The sequence below is a fragment of the Prionailurus viverrinus genome, chromosome B3 (genome assembly GCF_022837055.1).
Source record: "Prionailurus viverrinus isolate Anna chromosome B3, UM_Priviv_1.0, whole genome shotgun sequence".
Lineage (NCBI taxonomy): Eukaryota > Metazoa > Chordata > Mammalia > Carnivora > Felidae > Prionailurus > Prionailurus viverrinus.
The window spans coordinates 67917256-67943907 of NC_062566.1; the positions used below are offsets into that span (position 1 = coordinate 67917256).

Below are 26652 nucleotides of genomic sequence, written 5' to 3' on the forward strand. Positions count from 1 at the left end.
GAAGGCTTTAGGAATCTTACAGGAGTCTTTCCTGGCAAATAAGTATTCAGAATCTCTGAGAGCTGCCGCCTTTCCGGGCTCTTTGATGAGTGTGACTCCTATACCTCTTGAGTCATATTTTACATTGGTTTTCATCAGCTATTGGCTCTGCAGCTTTGATTAGAAGGAAAAAAAAAACCCTCATGCTGTTAAGAGATATGAAGAAAAAATTCCAACCTCAGGGGAAATCTTGCTCTAAGGTATTTCCCTAATGAGATCTTCCCTCCCCAAATCCTCATTAGGTTATTTTGAGAGAGAGCAGGAAACCTTTCTCTTAGATCTCGGGAAAGGGAGCTGTGGGGAATAACCTTGTCAGTATAGTTTTGAATGACCTCCAATTTCTTAGTGGTGTTATGAAGTCTCAGTTGATCAGCTCTCTCCCCCAAATATCCATCAGGGGACCCATGTCATGTCTTCTGGTTTCTGTTCCGATGTCATCTAATCAGTGAGGTCTCTCTTGATCCTCCCCACCTGTTTCCTATTGTATTTTTCATTTGCTTATTTATTGTTTGTCTTCCTTCGCTAGAATGTAGGCTCCATGACAGGCGAGAGTTTTGCTCACTGCGATCCTTAACACTAGCACAGTGCCTGGTACATAGTAGGTTCTCAACGAATACTTTTAAATGAATGAATAAGAGAGGTGCCTGGGTGGCTCAGTCAGTTAAGCCTCTGACTCTTGTTTTAGGCTCAGACATGATCTCACAGTTCGTGGGTTCAAGTCCCACATTGGGCTCTGCTCTAACAGAGTGGAACCTGCTTGGGATTCTCTTTATCTCTCTCTCTCTCTCTGTCTCTCTGTCTCTGTCTCTCTCTCTGTCTCTGCCCCCCACCCCTGCTTGTGCATGCGCTCTCTCTCAAAATAAATAAATAACTTGAAAAATGAATGAATAAGAGAAACTACCACACGTATTAAATACTACGGACAGAGAAAAAAAGCCATGCTTTCAAACATGAATCTCAGATTTAAAGTTACCAAAAGTTGATTTGATATCAAATTGATTCTCACATGCAGGTGCAGGCATTGGCAGCATATGCCAGTGCGAATAACTTTGGATATTTATGTATTTATTTTATAAAAGTTAATGTTAATCTGAGTAATACTGGGCAACTGGCTAAATGTGAAGAAATGAAGCCTGGAGAGGGATATAAGCTTCAAGAGCCTTCAATGTAAAATGATGGGTCTGAACAGAGACCGAATGATTTCTAAGATTCTTTTTAGTTCTAAATTAATAAGGAAGAAAATGTTTAGTGCGTGTGTGTGTGTGTGTGTGTGTGCACGTGTGTATAAAGTTGCAATGTTACATCTGGCCACAAGATGACAGTATTATCTTTTTTTAAAGGAATATTTTTTGGGAGCTCATTTGGCTCAGGTCTTTGCCATTGTTTGTGAGTTTGAGTCCCACGTCAGGCTCTGTGCTGACAGCTCAGTCTGGAGCCTGCTTCAGATTCTGTGTCTCCCTCTCTCTTTGCCCCTCCTCTGCTTGTACTCTGTGTCTCTCCCTCTCGAAAATAAATAAACATTTAAAAAATTTTTTTAAAAGAATGATTTTTTAAAAGATTATTTATTTATTTATTTATTTACTAAGAGAGAGAGAGAGAGAGACAGAGAGACAGAGAGAGAGAAAGAGAGAAGGAAGGGTAGGGGCAGACAGCAAGGGAGACAGAGGATCCAAAGCCCAAAGTGGGTGCCATGCTGAGAGCCGGGAGCCAGACACAGGACTCAAACTCAAAAGCCAAGAGATCATGACCTGGGCCCAAGTCAGAGGCCCAACTGACTAAGACACCCAGGTGCCCCTCACCCCTTGCTTTTAATTCTAGCCTTCTAAAGTAAAGCAACTAAAGTTAATAGTTTCCTTTGTCTTTCTGTTTCTTTCTCTAGATTCATGCATATGTACAGATGAACATATTGTATTTCTTGAGATTAAATAAAAATACCCGATTGCTGGTAGTAAAATTCTCCCATCTCTTCCACACTGCTACAAACACCACCATCACCATCCCTATTCCCCCCGCCTCCCCAAACACACACAATGTGCATAACCCATGTCTGATCACACCCCTGTTTCCATATTCTCCTGCCTTGGGAGAAGAGAAACTCTTATTATGGAGAAATGGACCACTTCTGCCTCTCCCTGTGTTATTCTTCCCACTTGTCATCTCTGTTCTTTACACACCATTCTACTGTTCAGTGTTCACAGAATCTCCTGGACTACAGCCTGTGGATTCACCAGTAGAAAACGTTCCCGCGAGGATACTGCTCTAAGGGAACCCGCAACTGCTCCTGCGGAAGCTGAAAGTCACCTGTCAAGAGAGGAGCTTCCCACCCTGGTGTTTCTTCTGGGTTTTGCATCCAGATTGGGTTTTCCTCCCTTAGCCACAGGGAGGGCACGGACCTTCTGCCGCCGGTTCCAGCAGCTCAGGCACCGGGGATGCAGTGCCTGGCCCGGGGTGTCCCGCAGCAGATGTGGGGGGATTTCCTTCTTCATGTTTCCCTGACGGTGGGAAGGAAGGCTCGAGTCAGTAGCGAACTCTGCAGGGGGGTTTCAAAATAATTTTCTACCGGCTGAATGCTTGCCACCTCTGGTCTTTGTAATGAAGGAGTCTTTTCTGATCCACATTTTCCTGAAGTGGTGCTAACCGTCCCCATATTACTACTGCTACCGTGGCTGCTGCTACGACTAAGATCACTACCGTTGCCGCTTCACTGTCACTTGTGTCTGTCTGAGGAACTCCTCCAGCGGTGGCAGTGTTCTCCTTTTCAATAACGCTGTGGCTCCCGGGAGCGCTGCCCTGCCAAGGACCTGCGTGTTCTCACAGGCGCTGTGGGACAAGGCGTTCAGCAGCCCATGGAGGGGACGGCTCTGGAAGGAGCCTCTGTGCGGGCCAAGCGCACGAACCGGATGTCTGGCTTGGGCGGGCCGGATTGGTACCAGCAACGTGGCAGCGGAGCCCCCACACGTGTGTCTGAAGTGCTCTGGATGGTTGGGAGAGGAGAGGTGGTTTTCCTTCGTTCCTTGGTGGCTCTGATGCATCCAGTTACCTCCTCCCGGCCGAGCTGCAGAGGACAGACTTTGCCTCTGCCCTCTGTGCGCATGAGACACGCGGTGGCTACGAGGCCTCTTCAGCTGCACGCAACTTCACAGGTGACCGTGGCAGTGAGACACTGTATTTCCTGAGTGGATGCCTGCTGTGAGTTACGACTGGGGACTTTGGGCGTAGACTGCCTAGATTTGAATTTGCTTTTTTCTAGCTGGGTGGTCTTGAGTAAGTCACTTTCTCTTTGATTTAGTTTCCTCACTTATACAATGAGAATAGTAATAGTAATAGTCCCTGGCTCATGGGTTGTTGTTATAACTATGTATGTTTACCTCTATTTCTACCTACCTACCTAGGTAACATGTAACTTACATACTCAGCGGTATATAAGTGTTAGCTATTTCACTTCTTTTTGTTTTTGGTTTGAGAGAGAGAGAGCACGAAAGACGGCCAGAGGGGAGGGAGAGAGAAGGAATAGAGAATCTTAAGCAGGCCCCACCCCCAGCACTGAGCCTGATGCGGCGCTCGATCCCATCACTGTGAGATCATGACCTGAGCCAAAATCAAGAGTCAGATGCTTAACCGACTGAGCCACCCAGGCGTCCCTAGGTATTTCACTTCTAATCTTGAACTTTCACTAAATGTTATGTGCCAGGGGTTCTGAGACTGGATCTCAGTATTTCTCTCTTCTCTGGTTTGTGGAAGGTGAAATCCTGACAACTCTTGGTTGTGGATTAAAGGCTGCAAGATGGAGTTTGTATATGGGGTAGATTATTTGCTCAGGAGAGACCACTGTGGTGATATTCAATCTTTTTGGGGAGACCCTGAACTTTGGAAATCCAGATCCAAATGCTTCAAAACGAGATGTTAAATATTCTGATTGATTTTGCAAGGATATTACATGCTTTCCTGAGAAATGGATACAATCTTAATATACTTTAGGAGTTTATCAGGCAGGGTAGAAATGAGGTGTAGGGCTTTGCACTTGAATGCAGGGATATAATCACCCATAGAAGATGGGGGGAAAAATAAGCATAGGCAATATGCTGCAATTCAAGGAGAGGAAAGAGAGCGAGTAGGGGATTCCTATGGCAAGGCATGGTCATTGGACATTAAGAATCATAAAAATCTTTAGTTAGTTTTAAGATTTTCCTTTCCTGCTTTGTAATTCCCTCATATTGTCTTCAAATTTTCAATGAAGTTTGTTAAACCTTATAGCCTACTGTTAGCTAGATTAGAAAATAAATGATTATTGATGTAGCTTTGTCCCCACACACGATGAGGCTGACCAGAGCTCTGAGGCTCAGATTGTAGGTTATTTGGAAATCAAAAGTGAGGGCTGCTCCAAGTTAATATAAGATATAGTTAGCCATGTATTATACAATTTGTTTGGAATCAAAGATTAAACAGAATTGTCTTTGGGTGAGGTAGAAGTGAGTTTTCATTGTGATTTTTAAAATTAACTTTTGAGGGGAACCTGGGTGACTCAGTCATTTAAGCATCTGATGCTTGATTTTGGCTCAGGTCATGATTCATGGTCATGATATCAAGCCCCACATGGGGCTCTGTGCTGGGCATGGAATCTGCTTGAGATTCTCTCTCTCCCTCTCCTTCTGCTCCTCCCCTACTTGAATGCATGCACTCTCTACCCCACCCCCAATAAATATAATAAATATATAAAATGAACTTTTTCTTTGCTTTCAATTACCTTTTTAATGTTTACTTATTTTTAAGAGAGAGGGGGAGACAGAGCATGAGTGGGAGAGGGGCAGAGAGTGGGAGAACAGAATCGGAAGCAGGCTCCAGGCTCTGAGCTGTCAGCACAGAGCCTGATGCAGGGCTGGAACTCATGAGCTGTAATATCATGACCTGAGCCAAAGTCAGACACTTAATCAACTGAGCCATCCAGGTGCCCCTAAAATGAACTTTATAAAAAAATGCTTTTATTTTTGAGAGAAAGCATGAGTGGGGGAGGGCCAGAGAGAAAGAGGGGGACACGGGATGTGAAGTGGGCTCCCTGATGATGTGGGGCTTGAACTCATGAACCATGAGATCATGATCTGAATCGAAGTCAGACACTCAACTGAGTCACCCAGGTGCCTAAAATGAACTTTTGTGAGATGGAATTTGGATGGACATAATCCTGTTGGAAAATAATCTGACATTACAAATCAAGGCCATTAATATGTTCATATTTCTTTTACCTGATAATTCCATTTGTGAGCTCTCATTTAAAAAAAAAGGCAAGCTTGAGGGGTGACTGAGTGGCTCAGTTGGGTAAGTGTCTGACTTTGGGTCAGGTCATGATCTCATGGTTCACGAGTTCGAGCCCCGTGTTAGGCTCTGTGCTGACAGCTCAGAGCCTGGAGCCTGCTTTGGATTCTGTGTCTCCCTCTCTCTCTGTCCCTTCCCTGCTCCTGCTCCTCCAGCCCCTCTCCACTCCCCAGGGGTCAGGGAGTGGTACGGAAAGTTCCAAATCTTTAATTACAAAGTCGGTTTTCCTGGGGCGCCTGGGTGGCTCAGTCAGTTAAGTGTCAGACTAGTTTTGGCTCAAGGCCCGATCTTATGGGATTGAGCCCGGAGTCAGGCTCTGCACTGACGGTATGGAGTCTGCTTGGGATTCTTTCTCTCCTTCTCTCTCTGTCCCTCCCCAGCTCATGGTCTCTCTCTCTCTCTCTCTCAAAAATAAATAAATAAACTTTAAGAAACAAACAAACAAAAAAACCAAGGTTGGTTCTCCTGGCAACCAGCTCCCCTCTCCTTCGGTGCTTTCAAAGTTACCTTAGTAACATAAAAAAGACACCTTTATCGTTCTCATCACTTAGGAAATTCCTAGGATTTTTGGAGCTCTGTTCTTGGAAAGGGGATGAAGACCAAATATGTATTTCTTAATATAAATCACAATATTACAATTAACTTAAAAAATCAAGTTACAAACTTTTGTTACAGAGTCAAAGTGAGATTCCTAGTCATTTCAACTTGGCCAGATAAGAAACAATTTAAAAATCTTTAAATTTTTTTTTAATGTTTAATTTTTGAGAGAGAAAGAGAGAGAGAAAGACAGAGTGCAAGCAGGGGAGGGGCAGAGAGAGAGAGAGGGAGACACAGAATCCGAAGCAGGCTCCAGGCTCTGAGCTGTCAGCACAGAGCCTAACACGGGGCTCGAACCCACAAGCGGTGAGATCATGACCCAAGCCGAAGTCAGATGCTTAGCTGACTAAGCCACCCAGGCACCCCACAATTTAAAAACCTTTAAAGATGTATTGAGAAAAACCAGGCATTAAAAAAAAAAAACAAATACAAAAAAACTTGTTTGTCATTACCGAAAAGATAGGGTAAAGGGCTTTAGGTAAAAATATTAAAAACCCCAAGCTGCACAGATAATGCAGATAGTTCTAGTTATCTGGTCCATGGACAAAAAAGCAAGCACTTACAGCATCAGCTCCAATATTTTATAAATTTCTTCTGACTGGAATTTTATATTCATTTCTTTTGGTTGGATGAGTAAACTAGATTTTGGCAGGGGTCCTAAGCTGGCTTTTACTCAGCGCTACCTTGATCAGCCTCAGGAACAGATGAATTTCCAGCTGGTGGATCAACTGCTTTTGTCTCTTTGCCATGTTGTGGTTTAGGGTTTTCTGGCATCTGAGGAGGTAACTGAAGTTGTGGTACCGACCCCGATATGGCTGCTGACCTTGGCTCTCATCTCCCTTTCGTTGCTGTCCTCATTAGGCTGTGTTTGGTGAAGAGGGGCCCTGAAGAATTATGGTCTATAGGTCTGATTCACATTCTGTCTTACTGGTCCACATTGCTGTCCTGCACCCCGGTTGTCGGTATCCTCCATCACTTCCTGCACCAGAGCGTTGGAATCGTCCGGTCAAGGCCCATGGAATCTACACATATAGTAAGGTGACACCCATGGCCTGAGGTAGGGGTGCTGCTTCTGGGCCTGGACTTCGGGAGCACTCACCCATCCCTTGTTCTTTTTCCTACTCTCACTGTTCTGGTGATTCTGGTAATGGCGAAGCATCTGTAAATGGTTAGAGCCTGCTGTGTGTTTACTGACTTTGCGATGATGGAACTCTGCCAGGGCCCATGACATTTGTTGCCTCGGTATTCTTTTCTCCTCAACATCGTCAAACTTCATAGTCTCTTCATCTCCTACACTGCAAAAGGTGGATACATGTTGTATCACCTATCAGTACCTCATTCCTTTCTTATTACTGAATAATATTCCATTTTATGAACATACCACATTTTGTTTAACCTTCTGTCAATTGATAGACATGTTAGTTGTTTCCACTTTTTGGATAGCATGAATGATGCTGCAATGAATATGTACAAATTTTTGTGTGGACATATGTTTTCAGTTCTCTTGGGTGTAGGAGTGGATCTGCTGGGTTATGATAGGTCTGTCTTTAACATTTTGAAGAGCTGCCGAATTATTTTCCAAAATGCCCGCATCATTTTATAGTCCTACCAATTATTACTGGGGGTTCTAATTTCTCCACATCCTTTGTGACACTTGTCATTTTCTGTCTCTTGACTATAGTCATCCTAGTGCATGTGAAGTGGTATCTTGTTGTGGCTTTGATTTGCATTTCCCCCAAGGATAATAATGTTGAAAACTTTTTCATGGGCTTATTGGCCATTTGTGTATCTTCTTTGGGAAAATGTCAGTTTAAATCCTTTGCCCATTCTCAGGTTGGTTATTTGTCTTTTTATTGTTGAGTTGTAAGGTTGTTTACATATTCTAGATATAAGGTAGACCGTTTACATTTAATGTGATTATTGATGGAGTTTGGTTTAAATCTACTGTTTTGCTATTTGTTTTCCAACCTAATTTTTCTTATGTTCTTTTTCTTTTTATCATTTAGATTAAGTGAGATTTTTTATTAATGGTTATTCATTTTTGAAAGACAGAGACAGAGAACAAGCAGGAGTGGGGTGGAGACAGAGGGGGACACAGAATCTGAAGCAGGCTCCAGGCTCTGAGTCGTCAGCACAGAGCCCAACACGGGGCTCGAACTCATGAACAGCGAGATCATGCCCTGAGCCGAAGTCGGATGCTTAACTGACTGAGCCACCCGGGTGCCCTGGATTAACTCAGTTTTTAAAAATATTTTATTTCATCTCTACTATTACATTATTAACTATACCACTTTATTTTACTGTTTCTCTAGCATTTAGAGAATACTCTTTAAAGCAGTATATTATAAAATAATATTATACCACTGCCTGTATAACATAAGAATCTTCCAAGCTTCCATTTTCCTCCTCCCAGCCTTTTTTGTTATTATTTTTGTATATTTTATTTCTGCGTATTATAAATTCCACCATGCATTATTGTTTTTCCTTTAGGTAGTCAAAAATCTTTTAAGGAGATTTAAAAACTAGCTGGTTCCAAACATCTTGATATTTTTGCCTTACATAAAGAGGTTATCTTATGTGGATAATCTGTACAGAGCAGATTGTATTTTTTTTGCTTTGACTTTTTTACTCAAGCAATAGAAAAGACAAATGAGGAGGTGTTGAGTCAGTTATTTCTGGAAACTAAGTGAGTTCCAGGCTGCATATTGGGTATATTGGGAGCCCATGGATTGATACTAATTTATTTAGTATTCATGGGTGAGGTTCATTTGTCAGTGGACTTTGAATCTCTGATGTGTATTGCAATCATTAGTACGGTGGCTAAACAAACTGATGTCATACTAATTGCCAAAAGTTTGGCACTCTTCAACATTTGGAGGCTAGTGGTTTTATTGTCCACTTATTAAACTGCTAAATGAATGAGACTAATAACAAGAAATTCATTGAAATGGAAAACTTGTAATAGTTCCCCTGAGTATTCATTGATGGCAAGTTCAATTATAGTCATCCAATGAGCACCTCAAAATCCTATGTCTGACAGATAAAAATCCCAAAGCTTTCAAGCCTGAAATCCACCCTGTGTAAAATTTTGTGCTCTAGGATTTTCCATCCTGGGCTTCTGTAACAGGGTATAAGAGGACAACTGAATAATGAGGAGGTTTTGGAGTAGGTGGTAAGTGTTTAATGTCGGTGGAAAATCTATTTCAAACAAGCAAGATAAGACTATGAATGAATGTTACTGATTATACGTTGAGGAATATTGCTTTGGTCTTTTAAAGAGAGTCAGAGTTTCATAAAGTAAGTGGGTTGATTGATTTGGTTTGATGACCCTGAGTTTTCCTACCCTCTATCTGTGTCATCTTTGTAAAGTAATAATGACTATTGTTGTTTAGGTAAGATAGATGTTGAGGGAGGGAGAGAGAATATAATAAGATCTTCAGGAGAAGTTTATCTCCTGGGAGTGATAAAGGTATAATGGTCTTCCTATATATGTAACCTTTCCTAAACCTAAACCACATTCTCATCTTTAAGACAATTGCAAGGGAGGTCATTGTATTAGTCAGGGTTGTCCAGAAAAACATAACTAATAGGATATCTATCTATCTATCTACCTACCTACCTATTTATCTATCGATCAATTGATCTATCATCTATCATCAAACTAAATTGTATGTATATATATATATATATATATATATATAGAGAGAGAGAGAGAGAGAGAGAGAGAGAGAAAGAGATAGAATGAGAGAGAGACAGAGACAGAGATTTATTTTAAGGAATTGGCTCATGAGATTGTGGGACCTGGCAAATCTGAAGTGTGCATGGCAGATCAGCAGGCTGGAAAATGGCAGGCGTCAGTCTTGCAGTCTTGGGTCTGGAAGCAGAATTCCTTTTTCTGGGGATTTCAGGCTTTTCTTTAAAGGGTTTCCACTGATTGCATGAGGCACACCCAATTATGGAAGGTAATCTACTTAAAGTCTACTGATTTAAATGGTAACCACATTTGAAATATACCGTCTCAATAACATCTAGACCTGTATTTGATCATACAGTGGGTACCATGGTTTAGCCAAGTTGACATATAAAATTAACTATTGCAATAATTAAAGGGATCAAATTAGTACCTATGTTCCAGATAACGAAAATAAAGTCAAGTGACCTGTGTAAATGTACCCAGGATTATGATAGATCAGTTTGTTAAAGGAGTGAAAAAAAAGAGCAGAATTCTAATTTTTAAAATTATTATTAGTTTTTTCTTTCTTTCTTTCTTTCTTTCTTTCTTTCTTTCTTTCTTTTCTTTTTTTCTTTCTTTCTTTCTTTCTTTCTTTCTTTCTTTATTTCTTTATTTCTTTCTTTCTTTCTTTTTCTTAGGCTTCATGAGGAACACGGGGCTTGAATTCATGATTGTGACATCAAGAGTCACATACTCTACTGACTGAGCCAGCCAGGCACCCCAGAATTCAAATTTTTAGATATATTATTTCACAAAATAGGTCTTTACTCAATCATGCTTGTTAGTTCAGCAGGACAACAATAGAACCTAAGACTAACTGGTTTTGACTTGACACAACTCCACAGAAACTTTTCTATTTTCTTTCCCCTGCCCCCCAGGTTTATTGAGGTGTAATTGACAGACAAGTAAAGATTACATACACTTGAAGTGACAATGTGATGATTTGATATATGTGTACATTGTGACATGAGTACCATGATCAAAACACTTATATTTTCTTGATAAAAAATTTTAAGCTTTAAATTCATATTAGCTTATATCTCATAAAGTATACAATTTATTTATATTAACAAAAAATAAGTACTTTCCTTCCATAAAACTGTTTGTTGAATGAAGGAATGGTTTTGAGTGGCAGATTTTGGAACCTGTTCAAATATAGTTCTAATGGTGCCCATGGTAGTTACTGATTAAAGTGGCAAGGTCAAGTAGGCTTAGTTCTACCATACTTGGTTAGAAGAAGGAAGAAGTATTGAAAAGGACAAATGCAAAATTTACAGAGAAGGAAAGAGATTAAAAAAAATCCAGAGACCAACATTAAAAGGGTGAGACTATTTAAACAGATAACCAGCTGCTAATGACCAAATCAGTTTGTTTTCTTTCTGTTTCATTTCAGAAGGGATTATGGAAGAAATGGAAGAAAGAACATTATAAGAGCCAGCCAAATCACCCCTGTGTAATTAGAGAGAATTGGTGAGTTTTACCACCTCTTTACTTGGTGTGGTATTTATACATCTAGTAGAAGGACTCTTAATTTATGACAATTATTTTAATCTCTCTTCAGTCTCAGGACTCAGTATACTTTTTCATTGTGTTGCTTTCTACAAAGGCACCCTCAATGCCACAAATACATACACCCTCCAAGGTTCTTCAAAATGTCTAGGATTATGACTTGTCACCTTTTAGATTTTGCCACAGCACCTGTTCCTTCTTTCTAGTCATCAAAAAGCCATTGGGATTGAGAGGGATTTAGACCATCACTTCCCTCTGCCTAGCACAGTGCCTGCTAGGCATTCACAAATGTTTGTGGAATGAATGTTGAATATGATACAATCTTTCAAAGAAAGAATCTCTTCTACTGGCAGATGGTCATTCAGTCTTTGCTTGTTTGTGTAAGCAACAGAGTCCTCATTACCACCAGAGAAAGCCTATCTTTCTGGTGCTCTGAAAGTCAGCATACATATTAGATTTGGGCTGTTCTGGAGAAGAAATGGAAGAGTACAGCTGAAGCATGAGAGCTCTGCTCCCCTTCGGCTTCCCAATCCAGTGCCACTCACTGGGACGTAACTCTGTGTACAGATTGTGTAAACCTGTAACCTATGGGGGAAGCGCTGTTGAGTGCTTTCTCTGTATGCAGAGAAGACACCATTTGGTTCTCCACCTTTAAAAACCTCAGAGCAACTTTTTTTCTCAGAGGTTTCTTTCCTGTTTTGGTTGGCAACCAAGTAGATAAGATCATAATATACTATGAAGAATCAAATCTTAAAAAAAATAAATACTATGATAAACTCCAAAGAACAAAATCTTAAAAATAAAAACTAAGTACAATGTACTGAAAGAGATTTAGGAGTTAATCTACCTCAGCTCTCTAGAGGCAACTGCTGAGTAGTGGAAAAATCTAAGGGTAGGAGACTTGGGACAGAATTCTGATCTGCCATGCGAAGGTAGGGCAAGCCATAAAGTATCTCTGAAACTTAACCATATTCCATTTTATTAGAGAAATAAAGCTGTCATACTTCAGTGTGTTCCAAGAGCTTCTACCTTGTCTCTTCTTTAGGGTTTAAGCCCCTGGCATTCAGTTGACACAGCCAAGGAGTTCCCTCCTACAAGATCCCTCTAAGCAAGATTTTGGCAGCTCGGGGGCACCTGGGTGGCTCAGTCAGTTAAGTGTCCAACTTCGGTTCAGGTCATGATCTCACGGTTCATGAGTTTTAGCCCTGCATTGGGCTCTGTGCTGACAGTGCAGAGCTTAGAGCCTGCTTCGGATTCTGTGTCTCCCTCTTTCTCTCTGCCCCTCCCTGCTCATGCTCTTTCTATCAAAAATAAATTAACATTAAAAAAAAAAAGATTTTGGGGGCGCCTGGGTGGCGCAGTCAGTTAAGCATCCGACTTCAGCCAGGTCACGATCTCGCGGTCCGTGAGTTCGAGCCCCGTGTCAGGCTCTGGGCTGATGGCTCAGAGCCTGGAGCCTGTTTCCGATTCTGTGTCTCCCTCTCTCTCTGCCCATCCCCCGTTCATGCTCTGTCTCTCTCTGTCCCAAAAATAAATAAACGTTGAAAAAAAAAAAGATTTTGGTAGCTCAAGATCAAATCCATTTGAGGCTGAAATGGTGATGGTCTAGTAAGATGAAAACTCAGGTTCCTCTGAGCGAAAGGAGCCTTCTCTAAGCGTGTCTTTGCCAAGGTCTGAGCCTGCAGTCCTGAAATAGCAGTCAGATGGAAACAGAGAGAAAAGACTTGGGGTGTCTCTGAGGAAATGGCAGAGATGACGAGGTCGAAATTAAGGAGTTAGGAGGTAAAGGATTCAACTCTGCTGCTCATCACGTTGGATCCCCAGCAAATCACTATGCTCTTCAGAGCAGTGATTTCAAAAAGGGGCAAGTTGTTACTATCTACTTTGTGAAGCTGCTGTGGGCATTGCCCAGCCCTTGAGTGAAAGGTATGAGGAAAGAGCAAAGGGCAGAAAGGCACAGATTTTCAATGTCCTTTAGTCTTTCATGAAGAATCCCAGTGTACACAATACACATTAATGTACACACTATTGATGTCCAGTGGGGATTCTGATCCTTTTAGTTCAATTGTCCCTTTGTTGATAAGGTTTCTACTGACTTCTTTAAAAACCTGGGCAATGATTTTAATGCACAGATCAACTTCCCCCTAAATTTTGAGACTTTTCATGTTTATTATGTGCAATGTTGCTTTTTAAAAGTATTTTTTTTGTCAATTGATTCAACAAGTATTTAGTGAGTTCCTCTTTTGTGCTAGGTACTTTGCTATGTGGATACAAAAATGAATGAGATATTTCCCTCCCTTCAAGGGGTGCATAGTTGTAACTTCTTGTTCTTTAAAGACCACTTGATGTTTATTGGTTCAATCTCTTCTACGTAGCATGACACAGTGGTTGAGAGTGTAGGTCTTGAAAGGTTCAAATCCCATTTCAACCAACTGCTAACCGAGTGACCATGAGTGAATTACTTAACCCTGCAAACATTACAGAAAGCAGTTTGGCAACACTATTTTGAGTCATAATCTTTGAGCTAGCAAATTCGTTTTTTTTTAAAAAAACGTTTTTGTTAATATTTATTTATTTTTGAAAGACAGAGTGGGGGGAGGGCCAGAATGAGGGAGATTTGGAGTAGGCTCCACACAGTGAACACAGAGCTCAACATGGGGCTTGAACTCATGAACTGTGAGATCATGACCTGAGCTAAAATCAAGAGTTGGCTGCTTAACCAACTAAGTTTCCCGTGTACCCCAGTAAGTTCATTTCTAATGATCAATTCCTAAAGGACTAAGTTAAAATATTGGAGAGGTTATAATCACTCAAAAGTATTTATTGAACTAATACTATGTCCTATGTAATTTTCCAGATACTTTGGATACTTCATTGAACAAAACATACAAAAGTTCCTGCCCTCATGGAGTTGACATTCTAGGAGCAGGAGATGGACAATAAGAAACAATAGACTAATAAAGTAGATCATTCATATAGTATGTTAGAAGTTGATCAATGCTTTCAAAAAATAAAAAAGTAGATCAGGGTAAATGGGATCAGGCATGCTGGGGATTCTGGGTGAGTTCCAGTTTTCTGTAGGGTCATCAGCATAAGCCTTAGTGAGAAGGTGATATTTGAGGAAAGGCACTAAGGGAATGGGAGAATTGACTACTGGATCTAGGGGAAGAGGTTCCCAGCTGAGGAAGCAACCAGTGCAAAGGCTATCAGGTGGGAATGTGCTCCAAGCGTTTGAGGAATAGCAAGGAGTCCATGTAATTGGAGCTGAGTGAATGAAGGGGAGGGTGATAGTAGATAAGGTCAGAGAGGTATCATTTAGGTTTCTTTGTGGGTTTCCACACTTCTCTTTCTAATATCCCATCAAATCTCTGTAATTCTAGGAAAGACTCTGTGACAAATCAGTGTTGGCGTAAGAAAGAAGTGCAACCATCATAACTTCCTGGTTGTGTGGAGGTTTGGGTCCAGGGCTTGTATAGAAGGGATGCCTGAAAACAATTATTCCCACCACTGTACTTCTTGTTAAAGGTTGCATGTACCCCTAAAAGGACCTGTTATCATGTCAGAGGAAGTAGACATTCTTCTCTAATTTTCTTTGGTGTTCACAGAATGTGAGCACTTTACTCCCACCTTATCTCTGTGATTAATTTCTCAACACTCCATTTATTAAGAAACTAGTCTTTTGATCTATTAGTAGACTAAACGATGAAAGCCCTGGGGACACCTGGATGGGTCAGTTGGTGGAGCATGTGGCTCTTGATGTCAGGGTCATGAGTTCAAGCCCCACATTGGGCATGGAGCCCACTTAAAAAAAAAGTAAATGATGAAAGCTTTGAATTAGAAATAAAAGTTTACCTCAAGCCTTAAATCTTGATACATTTGACAGATAAAAAAGCTCTTTTTTTTTCAAGAAATTTTCTTTTTAAAAAAGCCCACTACTAAGTCGATAAAAGACGCATTTAAAAACTAATTTTCATTTGACCTCAATAATTTGAATTCAGTATTTTCTTTTCTTTTCTTTTTTTTTTTTTCAACGTTTATTTATTTTTGGGACAGAGAGAGACAGAGCATGAACGGGGGAGGGGCAGAGAGAGAGGGAGACACAGAATCGGAAACAGGCTCCAGGCTCCGAGCCATCAGCCCAGAGCCTGACGCGGGGCTCGAACTCCCGGACCGCGAGATCGTGACCTGGCTGAAGTCGGACGCTTAACCGACTACGCCACCCAGGCGCCCCGAGTATTTTCTACTTGACATCTTTAGTTTGCAAGCCGTGAGTCCTTTTTTCTACACTTGAAAGTCCCCATCTGCCAAATTATTCATGGATCAGTCCATCTGTGAGTTTACTGGATTATTCAGGGAATGAGTGAAATTTGGTGGGTTTATAGCAAATGAGCACTGCACAGGTATCACTCATAACATCTCTGTGTGTACATTTCTTTCCTTTAGGTTTATTGGGCCATTACAATGTGCCTCACTTTTCCACATTGTTTCTTATGCTTCCTAAGCCCTCCAGACTTCTTCCCTCTTCCTTTTGGGAATGGGAAAAAGAGAAGAAAAGAGATATGACACAATAGACCAGCATGATGGTGAGCAAGGAGTGGGAAAGGCTTGAGAGGAGTAGAGAAAGACATATTGAGAAGGTTGAAGGAGGTCCTCTGCTTCTTTTCAGAAGGAGAAAAGAATGGAATCTTTAAAAATCAGGAGAGTGCTAAATCTCCTATCCTACTTCCAGTAGGCACTGTATACTTTTTCTTTTCAAAGTTAATTATTATTACTTATGACTATTATTTTTAATATACTTATTAGTTTTAATCACATATGTTTTTGTTTTTATGGACCCTTTAGGTCAGAAACTGCCTAGCATTTCTTGATGGGCTCTGTCGTTTTGGAGCGTAGAAGTCTTAGTCTCATGGCTCAACATAGTGTGGGTTGGGTTTTGGGATCTCATTCATTGTTGAGCACAAGTTTTGGGTATGTAGCAGTAAACAAGGCAGATCTAGTCCTTGCCCTCAAGGGGTTTATATTTGGAAAGGCAGACGATAAACAGAGATGTAAATAATTCAGGTGATTTCAGGTATTTATAAGTGCTACAAAGGAGATGCACTAGGAGACTGTGTAATTAGAGAGTGTTCTTTTAGGTATAAGCATCAGGAGAGCCTCCACATGGGAGTGATATTTGAGATAAGACCTTATTAATGAATAATAAGGGTGCCTGGCTGGCTCAGTCAGTGGAACATGTGACTCTTGATCTGGAGGTGGTGAGTTCAAGCCCCACATTGGATGTAGAGATTACTAAAAAATAAATAGATAAACAAACAAACTTAAAATGAGACAGAAAAAGCCATGACAAGGTCTGAGGGAAGAATGTTCCTTGGGTACAGATCCTGCTGGGGCATTCACTAAATAGTGTTTGATTGATCAGTGACTCCTCACTTTCTTTCATCAACTTTTTTGTGGTCTTTGTTTTAGGTTGTGTAAACACATGACCTACATTTTCTCTGGTCTTTTTGGCATATTTTCTCACAGAGATTGGTAGGTATCAGTGAAAAGAATGGACTTTTTATATATACATTTTAAGTGCCAGGCAATATGTAGTAACACTTTTGTAACAGTTCTGTGAAATAGGTTCATAATTTGAGTTTGCACAAATGAGAAAATTGAAGCTCAGGGAGGCTAAGTAATTTTTCTAAAGAGACTTAATCTCAGAGTTAAAACCTCAACCCACCTCTTTTTATTTACTTAATTTTTAAAAAAGATTTTATTTTATTTATTAAAAAAATTTTTTTTTACGTTTTATTTATTTTTGAGACAGAAAGAGACAGAGCATGAACAGGGAAGGGTCAGAGAGAGAGGAAGACACAGAATCTGAAACAGGCTCCAGGCTCTAAGCTGTCAGCACAGAGCCTGATGTGGGACTTGAACCCATAGGCTGTGAGATCATGACTCAAGCCGAAGTCGGACGCTCAACTGACTGACCCACCTAGGCGCCCCAGATTTTATTTTTAAGTAATCTCCACACCTAACATGGGGCTTGAATTCACAACCCTGAGATCAGGAGTCACAAGCTCTACCAACTGAGCCATCCAGGGACCCCATTATCCCACCTTTAAAAAAAAAAACAGAGCAAAACCTCTTTTTCCCAGCACAGTGTAGATTCCTCTGGTCTGAAAATGTAGCAGCTACCATCTGTTGCCCCTGGAAACAGACTAAGGCCATCAATGGAATTATCCTGGCTTTGCGAATTTCAGCCAAACCCAAGATTCAGTGCCTCTCATTAGATTCTTCTAAAGTAAAATGTACCTATGAGCTTCAATTTTTAACGACCATTTTCTGTGCTACAGAGCCCCTAATGAAGCTAGAGATTCTTCCCATCTCCTTGCTTCTCTTTTAGTCTTTTCAACAGGAGACCTGTATATTTGCTACATCTAATCATGTATAAGAGATGCACCTAGTTCCTATTTTATAGCTCAGAAAACTGAGGTTTAGGGAGGTGAAGGCCAAAGGTCACAGTTATTTGAATTTGTTGAATGTGCTGTTGTGACAAGCCTCTTTCCTCTTTTTCCTAGCGGAAAGCAGAACAGCTCTTGGTTCTCTGCTGCTAGGGAATTGCTGACCAGGAGTTTATGGGAAAGATCCTCCCCTTTTTAAGAATACTGCCTTAGAAGACACATAACCAGATTATAAACTCTTAGACGTGGAGAAGGAAAAATGTGCTCATGATCCCATGAAGTGAGCATTTTCATTTCCTTTCCTTTTTTCCCAGACACATGCTTTTACCACTTTGCTTTTTCAACAAAGTAATCCGTGCTTATTACACAAACCTAAACAGTTATAGAGTATAATATAAACATTAATAAAATCTTACTATTCCTTTCAATTTGATACTTCCACAAGTAACTAATGTTAAAATAACTGTGTATTCTTCCACACCTATTTTCTATTCTTTTAAGAATAAATACACGCACACATAATTCATGAATATGTAAGTGTATGTGTGTGTGTGTGTGTGTATACGTTTAAGCCTACGCGCACACACACACATCCCTTGATTCCCTCCTCCCTCTGTTCCTTTGTTTGCTCCTTCTTTCCTTTTTCTCTCCCTTCCTCCTTCTCTCCCTCCCTCCCTCCCTCCCCTCCTGGTTCATATTATATTCATAATGCACCCATTTTACTTAAAAATATATTGTTGACATACCTTGAAGTTAATAGTTTGTGATCTCGGTTATATGTTGGAAATGCCAAAGAGCTTTAAAAGTACTGACAGGTCCAACCCGTAAAAAGCCTGCGTTAATTGTCTCAGGTGAGGCCTGTGCAGCAAAATTCAAGCTCCACCCCCCTCCTCCCCCACCGCTCCACCCGCCTCAGGTGGTTCTAACGTATGGCCATATCGACAACCACCGCTTTAAGTCAGTGTGCTCAATGCAACTCATTCTTTCTTTTTAATGGTTAGATAATATTCCAAATTGTGGCTGTACTAAAATTTATTTACTTATATCTCTGTCAATAAATATTCAATTTGTTTCCAGTTCCTTGTTTTGCTAAAAATGCTTCAATTAACATTTATCCTTAATTACTTATTTCTTTGTTTCTATGAAATACAATCCTAGCAGTGGGCTTCTTGGTTAGAGGTATGGGCATTTAGAATTTTGATAGGTACTGGCAGGTCATTTTCCAAAAAGGTCTTGATAATATCTACTTCTAATAGCAGTCTATAGCATACTCAGCTTCTTATTCCTTTGCCAATCTGAAGAGAGACAGAAAGCATTTTTTTAACTCACTGCTGAAGTTGAGTATTTTCTTATTCATACTTATTTGCCATTTGCATTTCTCTGTGATGTGCCCTTTCATACTTTTTGCCCATATTTAATTGTCATTTGTTCTTTCTTGTCATATTTTAAGAGCTCTTTAAATAATAGGAATATTATCCTTTTTTGGTCATATATGTTACAATATTTTCTTCTAATCTACTCTTTGAATTTTGATAATTTATATGGCATTGGTATATTTTAGCAAAAAACATATTTTTAAGTAGGCTTCACACCCAGTGTGGAGCCCAACACAGGGCTTGAAATCATGATCCTGAGATTAAGACCTGAACTGAGATCAAGAGTTGGATGCTTAACCGACTGAGCTACCCAGGTGCCCTGTGGCCTGACACTCATATGAGAGAACACACACACACACACACACACACACACACACTGAAGCAAGGGAGAGGAAGGGAGAGAGGGAGAGAGAATCTTAAATAGGCTCCCTGCCAGGCAGCTTGGGGTTTGATCTCATGACTGTTAGATCATGACCTGAACCAAAATCAAGAGGCGGATGCTTAACCGACTGAGCCACCCAAGCTGTATATATTTTAAACTGTTGAGAATGCATAAACAGATTTTATCTCATGTCTTATTCTTCATAATATTTCAAAATTTTTCATATTGGCAATCTGTTGTTACTACCATTCTTAATGGCTGCGTGTAATTCTATTCAACTTCCACTCTATTCATTTAAGCTTCAAAAAAAATCCAGTGACTGTTATTTTAAATAATGCCGTAATTAATATTTTCTTGCATTTAGCTTTTTTGACAGTTTGGATGCTTAGGAGACTCCTACAAGTGAAGTAGTTGGATCAAGAATATAAATATTTTTTATGGTTGTGGTAATTATTTCCTAAACTCTGTTACAGTTTTTGGCTGGCCAATCAATATAGAAAATTAGGGGCAAAATAGCTTTAGTATTTATACAACAATATCTCCTAGAGGACAAATCATATTACAGAATTAAAAAAATTAAGTTTCTTAAGTCATTTTTTAGCTTTATGGTGAAGGAAGAATTATATTTTTTTCCAGGTATCTAAGAAGGTAGGTTCAGTTCAAATAAAAGTGTTTTTTTCGAACACCTGCTGTGTGCAAGAAGCTGTACCAAGTGCCGCAAAGGATAATTCTTATGTAGTTATTGCTTTTTAAGAAAATTTCAATTTAATGGGGGAACAGAAACAAATGTATTATTTTCTTTTCTTTTCTTTTACAGTTCAGTACCATCAAATAGGTATGAAAGAGAAGAGATAGGATTTGGTTGTATCAGCAAAGTTTTCTTAAAGGAGGAGGTAGCATGGCCAAAGCGTAATAACCTGCTTGCCTGGAGAGATGAATACATAGGGGGAAAAAGGAGGATCCCAGACTGGAAAAATAAATAGGTAGCAGACTGTTGCAGGCTTTGCATGTACATTTAATTTGATAGGAAGGGGGAAATGGTGAACGATTTTAGTTGGGAGTCGTATTTTGGAAGATTAATTTGGCATTATCTGTGGATTAGACTGAAATGGAAAAAGCCAGCTAACTACTGGCTAAGCGTTTTGGGCAACTTGTTTATTCCTGTAAGGTTCATTTATCTCGTTTGCAAGCCAGAAACAATAATGCCTATGCCATGGTGCAGTTGTGATTAAATAGAATGGTGTATATAAAGTGCCTGGAATGACTCCTGATATATCATGGGTATATTGTAACAATTGCTTTTCAGTTGGTCTTATATTTTATATGCCTTGATAATAAATAAACAACTCATATGGGAATGTAGTCACTTCAATTAATTCTACTTGTATACTATTAAAGCTAAATTAGCTTTCATGTCTTTTTTTTTCCCTTGCAAGGTCCTTTTGAAACTCATTGGATGGATGCTCTAAATCAAACAAGAGTGACTGAATTTGTCTTCTTGGGACTCACTGATAAGTGGGTGCTGGAGATACTATTTTTTCTGGCATTCTCCGTCACATATGTATTAACCCTTTTGGGAAACACTCTCATTATAGTTACTATAGTCTTTACTCCACGCCTCCATACCCCCATGTATTTCTTCCTGAGCAATCTGTCCTTTATTGACATCTGCCACTCATCTGTCACTGTGCCCAAGATGCTAGAGGGCTTGCTTTTAGAGATAAAGACTATTTCCTTTGATAATTGCATTGCACAGCTCTTCTTCCTACATCTGTTTGCTTGTGCTGAGATCTTTCTGCTGACCATTATGGCTTATGATCGTTATGTAGCCATCTGTGCTCCATTGCACTATTCTAATGTGATGAACATGAGGGTCTGTGTACAGCTTGTCTTTGCTCTCTGGTTGGGGGCTACTGTTCACTCTCTGGTGCAGACCTTCTTGACCATTCGTCTACCTTACTGTGGCCCCAACATTATTGATAGCTACTTCTGCGATGTGCCCCCTGTCATCAAGCTGGCTTGCACAGATACATACCTCACGGGAATGCTAATTGTGTCTAATAGTGGAACCATCTCCCTCACCTGTTTCCTGGCTTTGGTCACCTCTTACATGGTCATCCTGGTTTCTCTTAGAAAACAGTCTGCTGAAGGGCGCCGGAAAGCCTTGTCTACCTGTTCAGCCCACTTCATGGTTGTAGCCTTCTTTTTTGGACCATGTATCTTCATCTACACTCGGCCAGACACTAGCTTCTCCATTGACAAGGTGGTATCTGTCTTCTACACGGTGGTCGCTCCTTTGCTGAATCCTCTCATTTACACCTTGAGAAATGAGGAGGTAAAAAGTGCCATGAAGCATCTCAGACAGAGAGGTTTTTTCATGAAGTCAGGTACATGATGGGTTTGGAATTACAAATATAATTATGGCCATATCTTTAACAGTAAAAGTAAAGAACAAAATTAATAGGTAAAATGACACGTTGGGGTGGCTAGGTGGCTCAATCAGTTAAGCATTGGACTCTTGGTTTCGGCTCAGATTATGATCTCACAGTCGTGGGTTGAGCCTCACATTGGGCTCTGCTCTGGCAGTGCAGAGCCTGATTGGGATTTTCTCTCTCTACCTCTGTCTCTGCCCCCCCCCCCCCACAATAAATAAATAAACAAACAGCAGCAACAACAAAAAAGAAAGTGTCAAAGTTTTATGATGATAGCTTTAAAAAATAAATAAAATGGCACAGAGAAGGGCAGACTTCTGTATTAAAGAGAAGGATTTATTAACTATTACTTATATAAAGGAAAAGATGATGGTGGAACAGGTAAGGAAAAAGAATCTGGAAAAGTTCCAAGAAGGCTTCTGATTTCACTAGTAAAAGAACACAAGTTGGGGCATGGATTCAGTTTCAGGAACAAGTACAGTAGTGAGAGAACACATTTTCTTGATTTGTGGATTCTGTGGGCTATTGCCTCTGGGAAGCAATATATATCACACCTATGTTTTATAAATTATAGTGGTTTCAAGCTTGCTTTCAGATTTATTTTCAGTGTGTTTATTTAAGCCTTCACTGATTTATATTGAATTGAGTTGTTACTTTGAAAGTGATTCTCTCATTATTCCTGGATCTATTTTGTATTTTTCATAGGACTTTTATTTGATAAAATCAAGGTGGAAATGTATAAAGAACTTATTTTAAAATAAGCTTTCTTGAGGTGAAATTTAATTACATAAAATGCATGCATTTTCAATGTACAGTTTGAGAAATTTTGACAAAGGTATATATATATATATACACCCATGTAACCATCTTTCCAATCAAGATGTAGAACATTTCCATCACCTCAGAAAGTTTCCACAGTCCCTTCCCAGCCAATCCTTCTATCCCCACCCAAGCATCCAAAGATCTGATTTTTGTCACTATAAATTAGATTTGTCTTTCCTAGAGCTTCATATAAATTGAATCATACAGTATGAACTTTTTCTGTGCCTGACTTCTTTTGCTCCGCATGCTGTTTCTGAGATTAACCTATGTCTTTGTGGGTGTTAGTAGCTTATGTTTTATTATTGTTGAGTAATACCTTATGGTATACCATACTTTGTTTATTCATTCACTTATTGATGGACATTTGGATGTTGTCTGTTTCTGAAAATTGTGAATAAAGTAGATATAAATGTTTAGTTAGGAGTTACTTTGGCCTCGTGTCTTTGTTTCTCCTGGGTTAATACCTAGGAGTAGAGTAATTGGATCATATAGTAAGTGTATGTTTAACTTGTAAGAAACTACAACGCTGTTTTCCACAGCTGTTGTATGATCTTTTAAAAGTATTTTAGGGGCCATCAGGGTGACTCAGTCGGTTAAGTGAACGACTCTTGATTTCAGCTCAGGTCATGATCTCATGGTTGTGAGATGAGCCCCACTTTGGACTCTGTGCTGAGTATGGAGCCTGCTTAGGATTCTCTCTCTCTCTCTCTCTCTCTCTGCCCCTCCCCCTGCTCATGTATGTGCATACACACTCTCAAAATAAATAAACTTAAAAAAATAAAAATATTTTTAGTATTTATGTATTTATTTGTTTATTTTTAATTTTTAATTTTTATTTATTTTGTTTTTATTTTTAAAAATTTGTAATGTTTTTATTTATTTTTGAGACAGAGGGAGACAGAGCATGAGCAGGGGAGGGGCAGAGAGAGAGGGAGACACAGAATCTGAAGCAGGCTCCAGGCTATGAGCTGTCAGCACAAAGTCCGATGTGGGGCTTGAACTCACAGACTGTGAGATCATGACCTGAGCTGAACTGGGACGCTTAACCAACTGAACCACCCAGGCACCCCTATTTTTAATTTTTTTAATGTGTATTTACTTTTTGAGAGAGAGAGAGAGAGACAGACAGATAGACAGAGCATGAGTGGGGGAGGGGCAGAGAGAGAAGGAGACACAGAATCTAAAGCAGGCTCTAGGATCCAAGCTGTCAGCACAGAGCCTGACATGGGGCCTGAACTTCCCAAATGTGAGATCATGACCTGAGCCAAAGTTAGACGCCCAACTGAGCCACCCAGACACCTCTTTATTTATGTATTTTTAAGTAAACACTATCCCCACTGTGGGGCTTGAACTCATGACCCCGAGATCAAGAGTCTCATGCTCCACTGACTGTACCAGCCAGGTGCCCCCAAAGTGGTTGTATGAATTTTTTAATTTTTATTTTTTTAATTAAAAAAATTTTTTTTGAGTCAGGGGAGGGGCAGAGAGAGATGGAGGGAGAGAATCTCAAGCAGGCTCATGCTCAGAGAGGAGCCCCCTGCGGAGCTTGATCTCAAAATGTGAGATCATGACCTGAGCCAAAATCCAGAGTCAGATGCTTAACAAACTGAACCACCCAGGTGCCCCCAAAGTGATTGTATCATTTGATACTCTCATCAGAAGTATATGAGTTTAACATCCAACAAATTGGTATTTAATTTTAGGCATTCTTGTGAGTGTGTGGTTTACTTGTCATTTCCCTAATGACTGATGATGCTGAGAACCTTTCAATATGCTTATTATCCTTTAATATATCTTTGTTGTGATGTGTCTCTTCAGATATTTGATCATTTATTATTTTTTTGTCTTCTTGTCACTGTAAGAGTATACAACAGTATTTTTTGTATAGTCTGGATATAAGACTTTTGTTGCATTTGTCCTGGCAATATTTTTTCTCACTCCGTGGCTTGCTATTTTATTTTCTAAATGATAGATTTTGAAGAGCAGAAGTTTACATTTTGATTAAGTTCTTATTTATTAATTTTTTACTTTTAAGATTGATGCCTTTTGTGTCCTAAGAAATCTTCACCTACTCCAAAGTCTCAAAGATTTTCTCCTGTTTTCTTTTAGAAATTTTATAGTTCCGCTTTAAACTTTAGGTTTGTGGTCCATTGTAAGTTTACTTTGATATATCATGCAAGATAAGGGTTGAGATTTGTTTTCACACCTACCTAGTTGATACAGTACATTTAAAAAGACTTGTTTCCCCATTGTGTTACCTTTTTAAGTCAGTTGAGCCTTGAGAGGACATAAAAGTATTCTTTTCACCTCTTCACTATCATCTGTCACCATTCTCTGCCTTAGAGTCTAAACTATAACCACATTGGTCTATCATTTCTTGGACCACGCCAGAGTTTTTTCCAACATATGTCTTTACACCTGCCATTTCTTCTGCCTATAATGTTCATCACTCTCTTTTTTTCATGCTTGGCTTTTTTTCATCTTTCAGATCTTAGCTTCAATGTCATTTTGTCAAAGAGGTCCTTAGCACATAATAGGTGCTTGGTAAATATTTTTTTTAACTTGTTTTACTTTTTATTTTTTTGAATTTACATCCAAATTAGTTAGCATATAGTGCAACAATGATTTCAGGAGTAGATTCCTTAATGCCCCTTACCCATGTAGCCCATCCCCCCTCCTATAACCCCTCGTGTAACCCTCAGTTTGTTCTCCATATTTATGAGTCTCTTCTGTTTTGCCCCCTTCCCTGTTTTTATATTATTTTTGTTTCCCTTCCCTTACGTTCTTCTGTTTTGTCCCTTAAAGTCCTCATATGAGTGAAGTCATATGATTTTTGTCTTTCTCTGACTGACTAATTTCACTTAGCATAATACTCTCTAGTTCCAGCCACGTAGTTGCAAATGGCAAGATTTCATTCTTTTTGATTGCCGAGTAATACTCCATTGTATATATATACCACATCTTTATCCATTCATCCATCGATGGACATTTGGGCTCTTTCCATACTTTGGCTATTGTTGATAGTGCTGCTATAAACATGGGGGTGCATGTATCCCTTCAAAACAGCACACCTGTATCCCGTGGATAAATGCCTAGTTGTGCAATTGCTGGATCGTAGGGTAGTTCTATTTTTAGCTTTTTGAGGAATCTCCATCCTGTTTTCCAGAGTGGCTGCACCAGCTTGCATTTCCAGGTGCTTGGTAAATATTTATCAAATGAATAAATAATAAGATATCCCCATTCAATTGCTCTGATGGCAGATTTTTCCTGAACACCTGAGGATATCAATAACTTCAATGGCTCAAGTCTTCTTTCTACATCACTAAGTCATAAGCAAACTCACTTTGCCTGATTCACTAGTGTTTGCCAAGCTATTTAGGCAAGCTTCTGAGTGAATGATGTGGTCAAGTGCTACTCAGCAATCTGAAGGTTTGTTTAAACTTTGTTTATCACCCTAAGACAAAAGCAGGAAAAGGTGGCATGGTGTAATGAAAATAGCATGAGTTCATGTTGATACACTTGACTTACCATTCTGCTTCCATCATTTCCTAGCTGGGTGACCTTGGGCATGCTGTCTGCTCTCTTTGAGCTTTAGTTTCATCACTGTAAACAGGCATACCACCTACCTCATAAGTTGTTCTGAGAATGGAGTAAATGCAGAGTGCCTAGAACAATTTCCAGGATATGGAAGATATTAAAAATCCTAACTACTGCTATGGCTGTCAGATACTGGGCCAGAAGACAATTTCATAAGTCATCTAGCCTGATGAACGTTAGGTACCTTATTCTTTGCAAGGCATTTCTTTGATTAGGAACACCGGGCATATTAAGAGCTTAGACATTGAAGGGCATCTGGGAGGCTCAGTTGGTTAAGCGTCTGACTCTTGGTTTTTGCTCAGGTCATGATCTCACGGTTCGTGTGTTTGAGCCCCATGTCGGGCTCTGGGCTCACAGTGCAGAGCCTGCTTGGGATTCTCTCTTTCCCTCTCTCTCTGTCCCTCCTCTG

General features: G+C 39.9%; 1 protein-coding gene and 1 pseudogene across 1 annotated transcript; one reads left to right on the forward strand and one right to left on the reverse strand.

Moving 5' to 3' along the window:
* Window positions 1–6615: 6615 nt before the first annotated feature.
* Window positions 6616–7332, reverse strand: LOC125168093 (Y-box-binding protein 1-like; annotated as a pseudogene).
* Window positions 7333–20848: 13516 nt separating this feature from the next.
* Window positions 20849–21787, forward strand: LOC125167402 (olfactory receptor 1509). Its single transcript, XM_047861497.1, has one exon. It carries the CDS (start codon window positions 20849–20851, stop codon window positions 21785–21787), a length of 939 nt encoding a protein of 312 aa, XP_047717453.1.
* Window positions 21788–26652: the final 4865 nt, after the last annotated feature.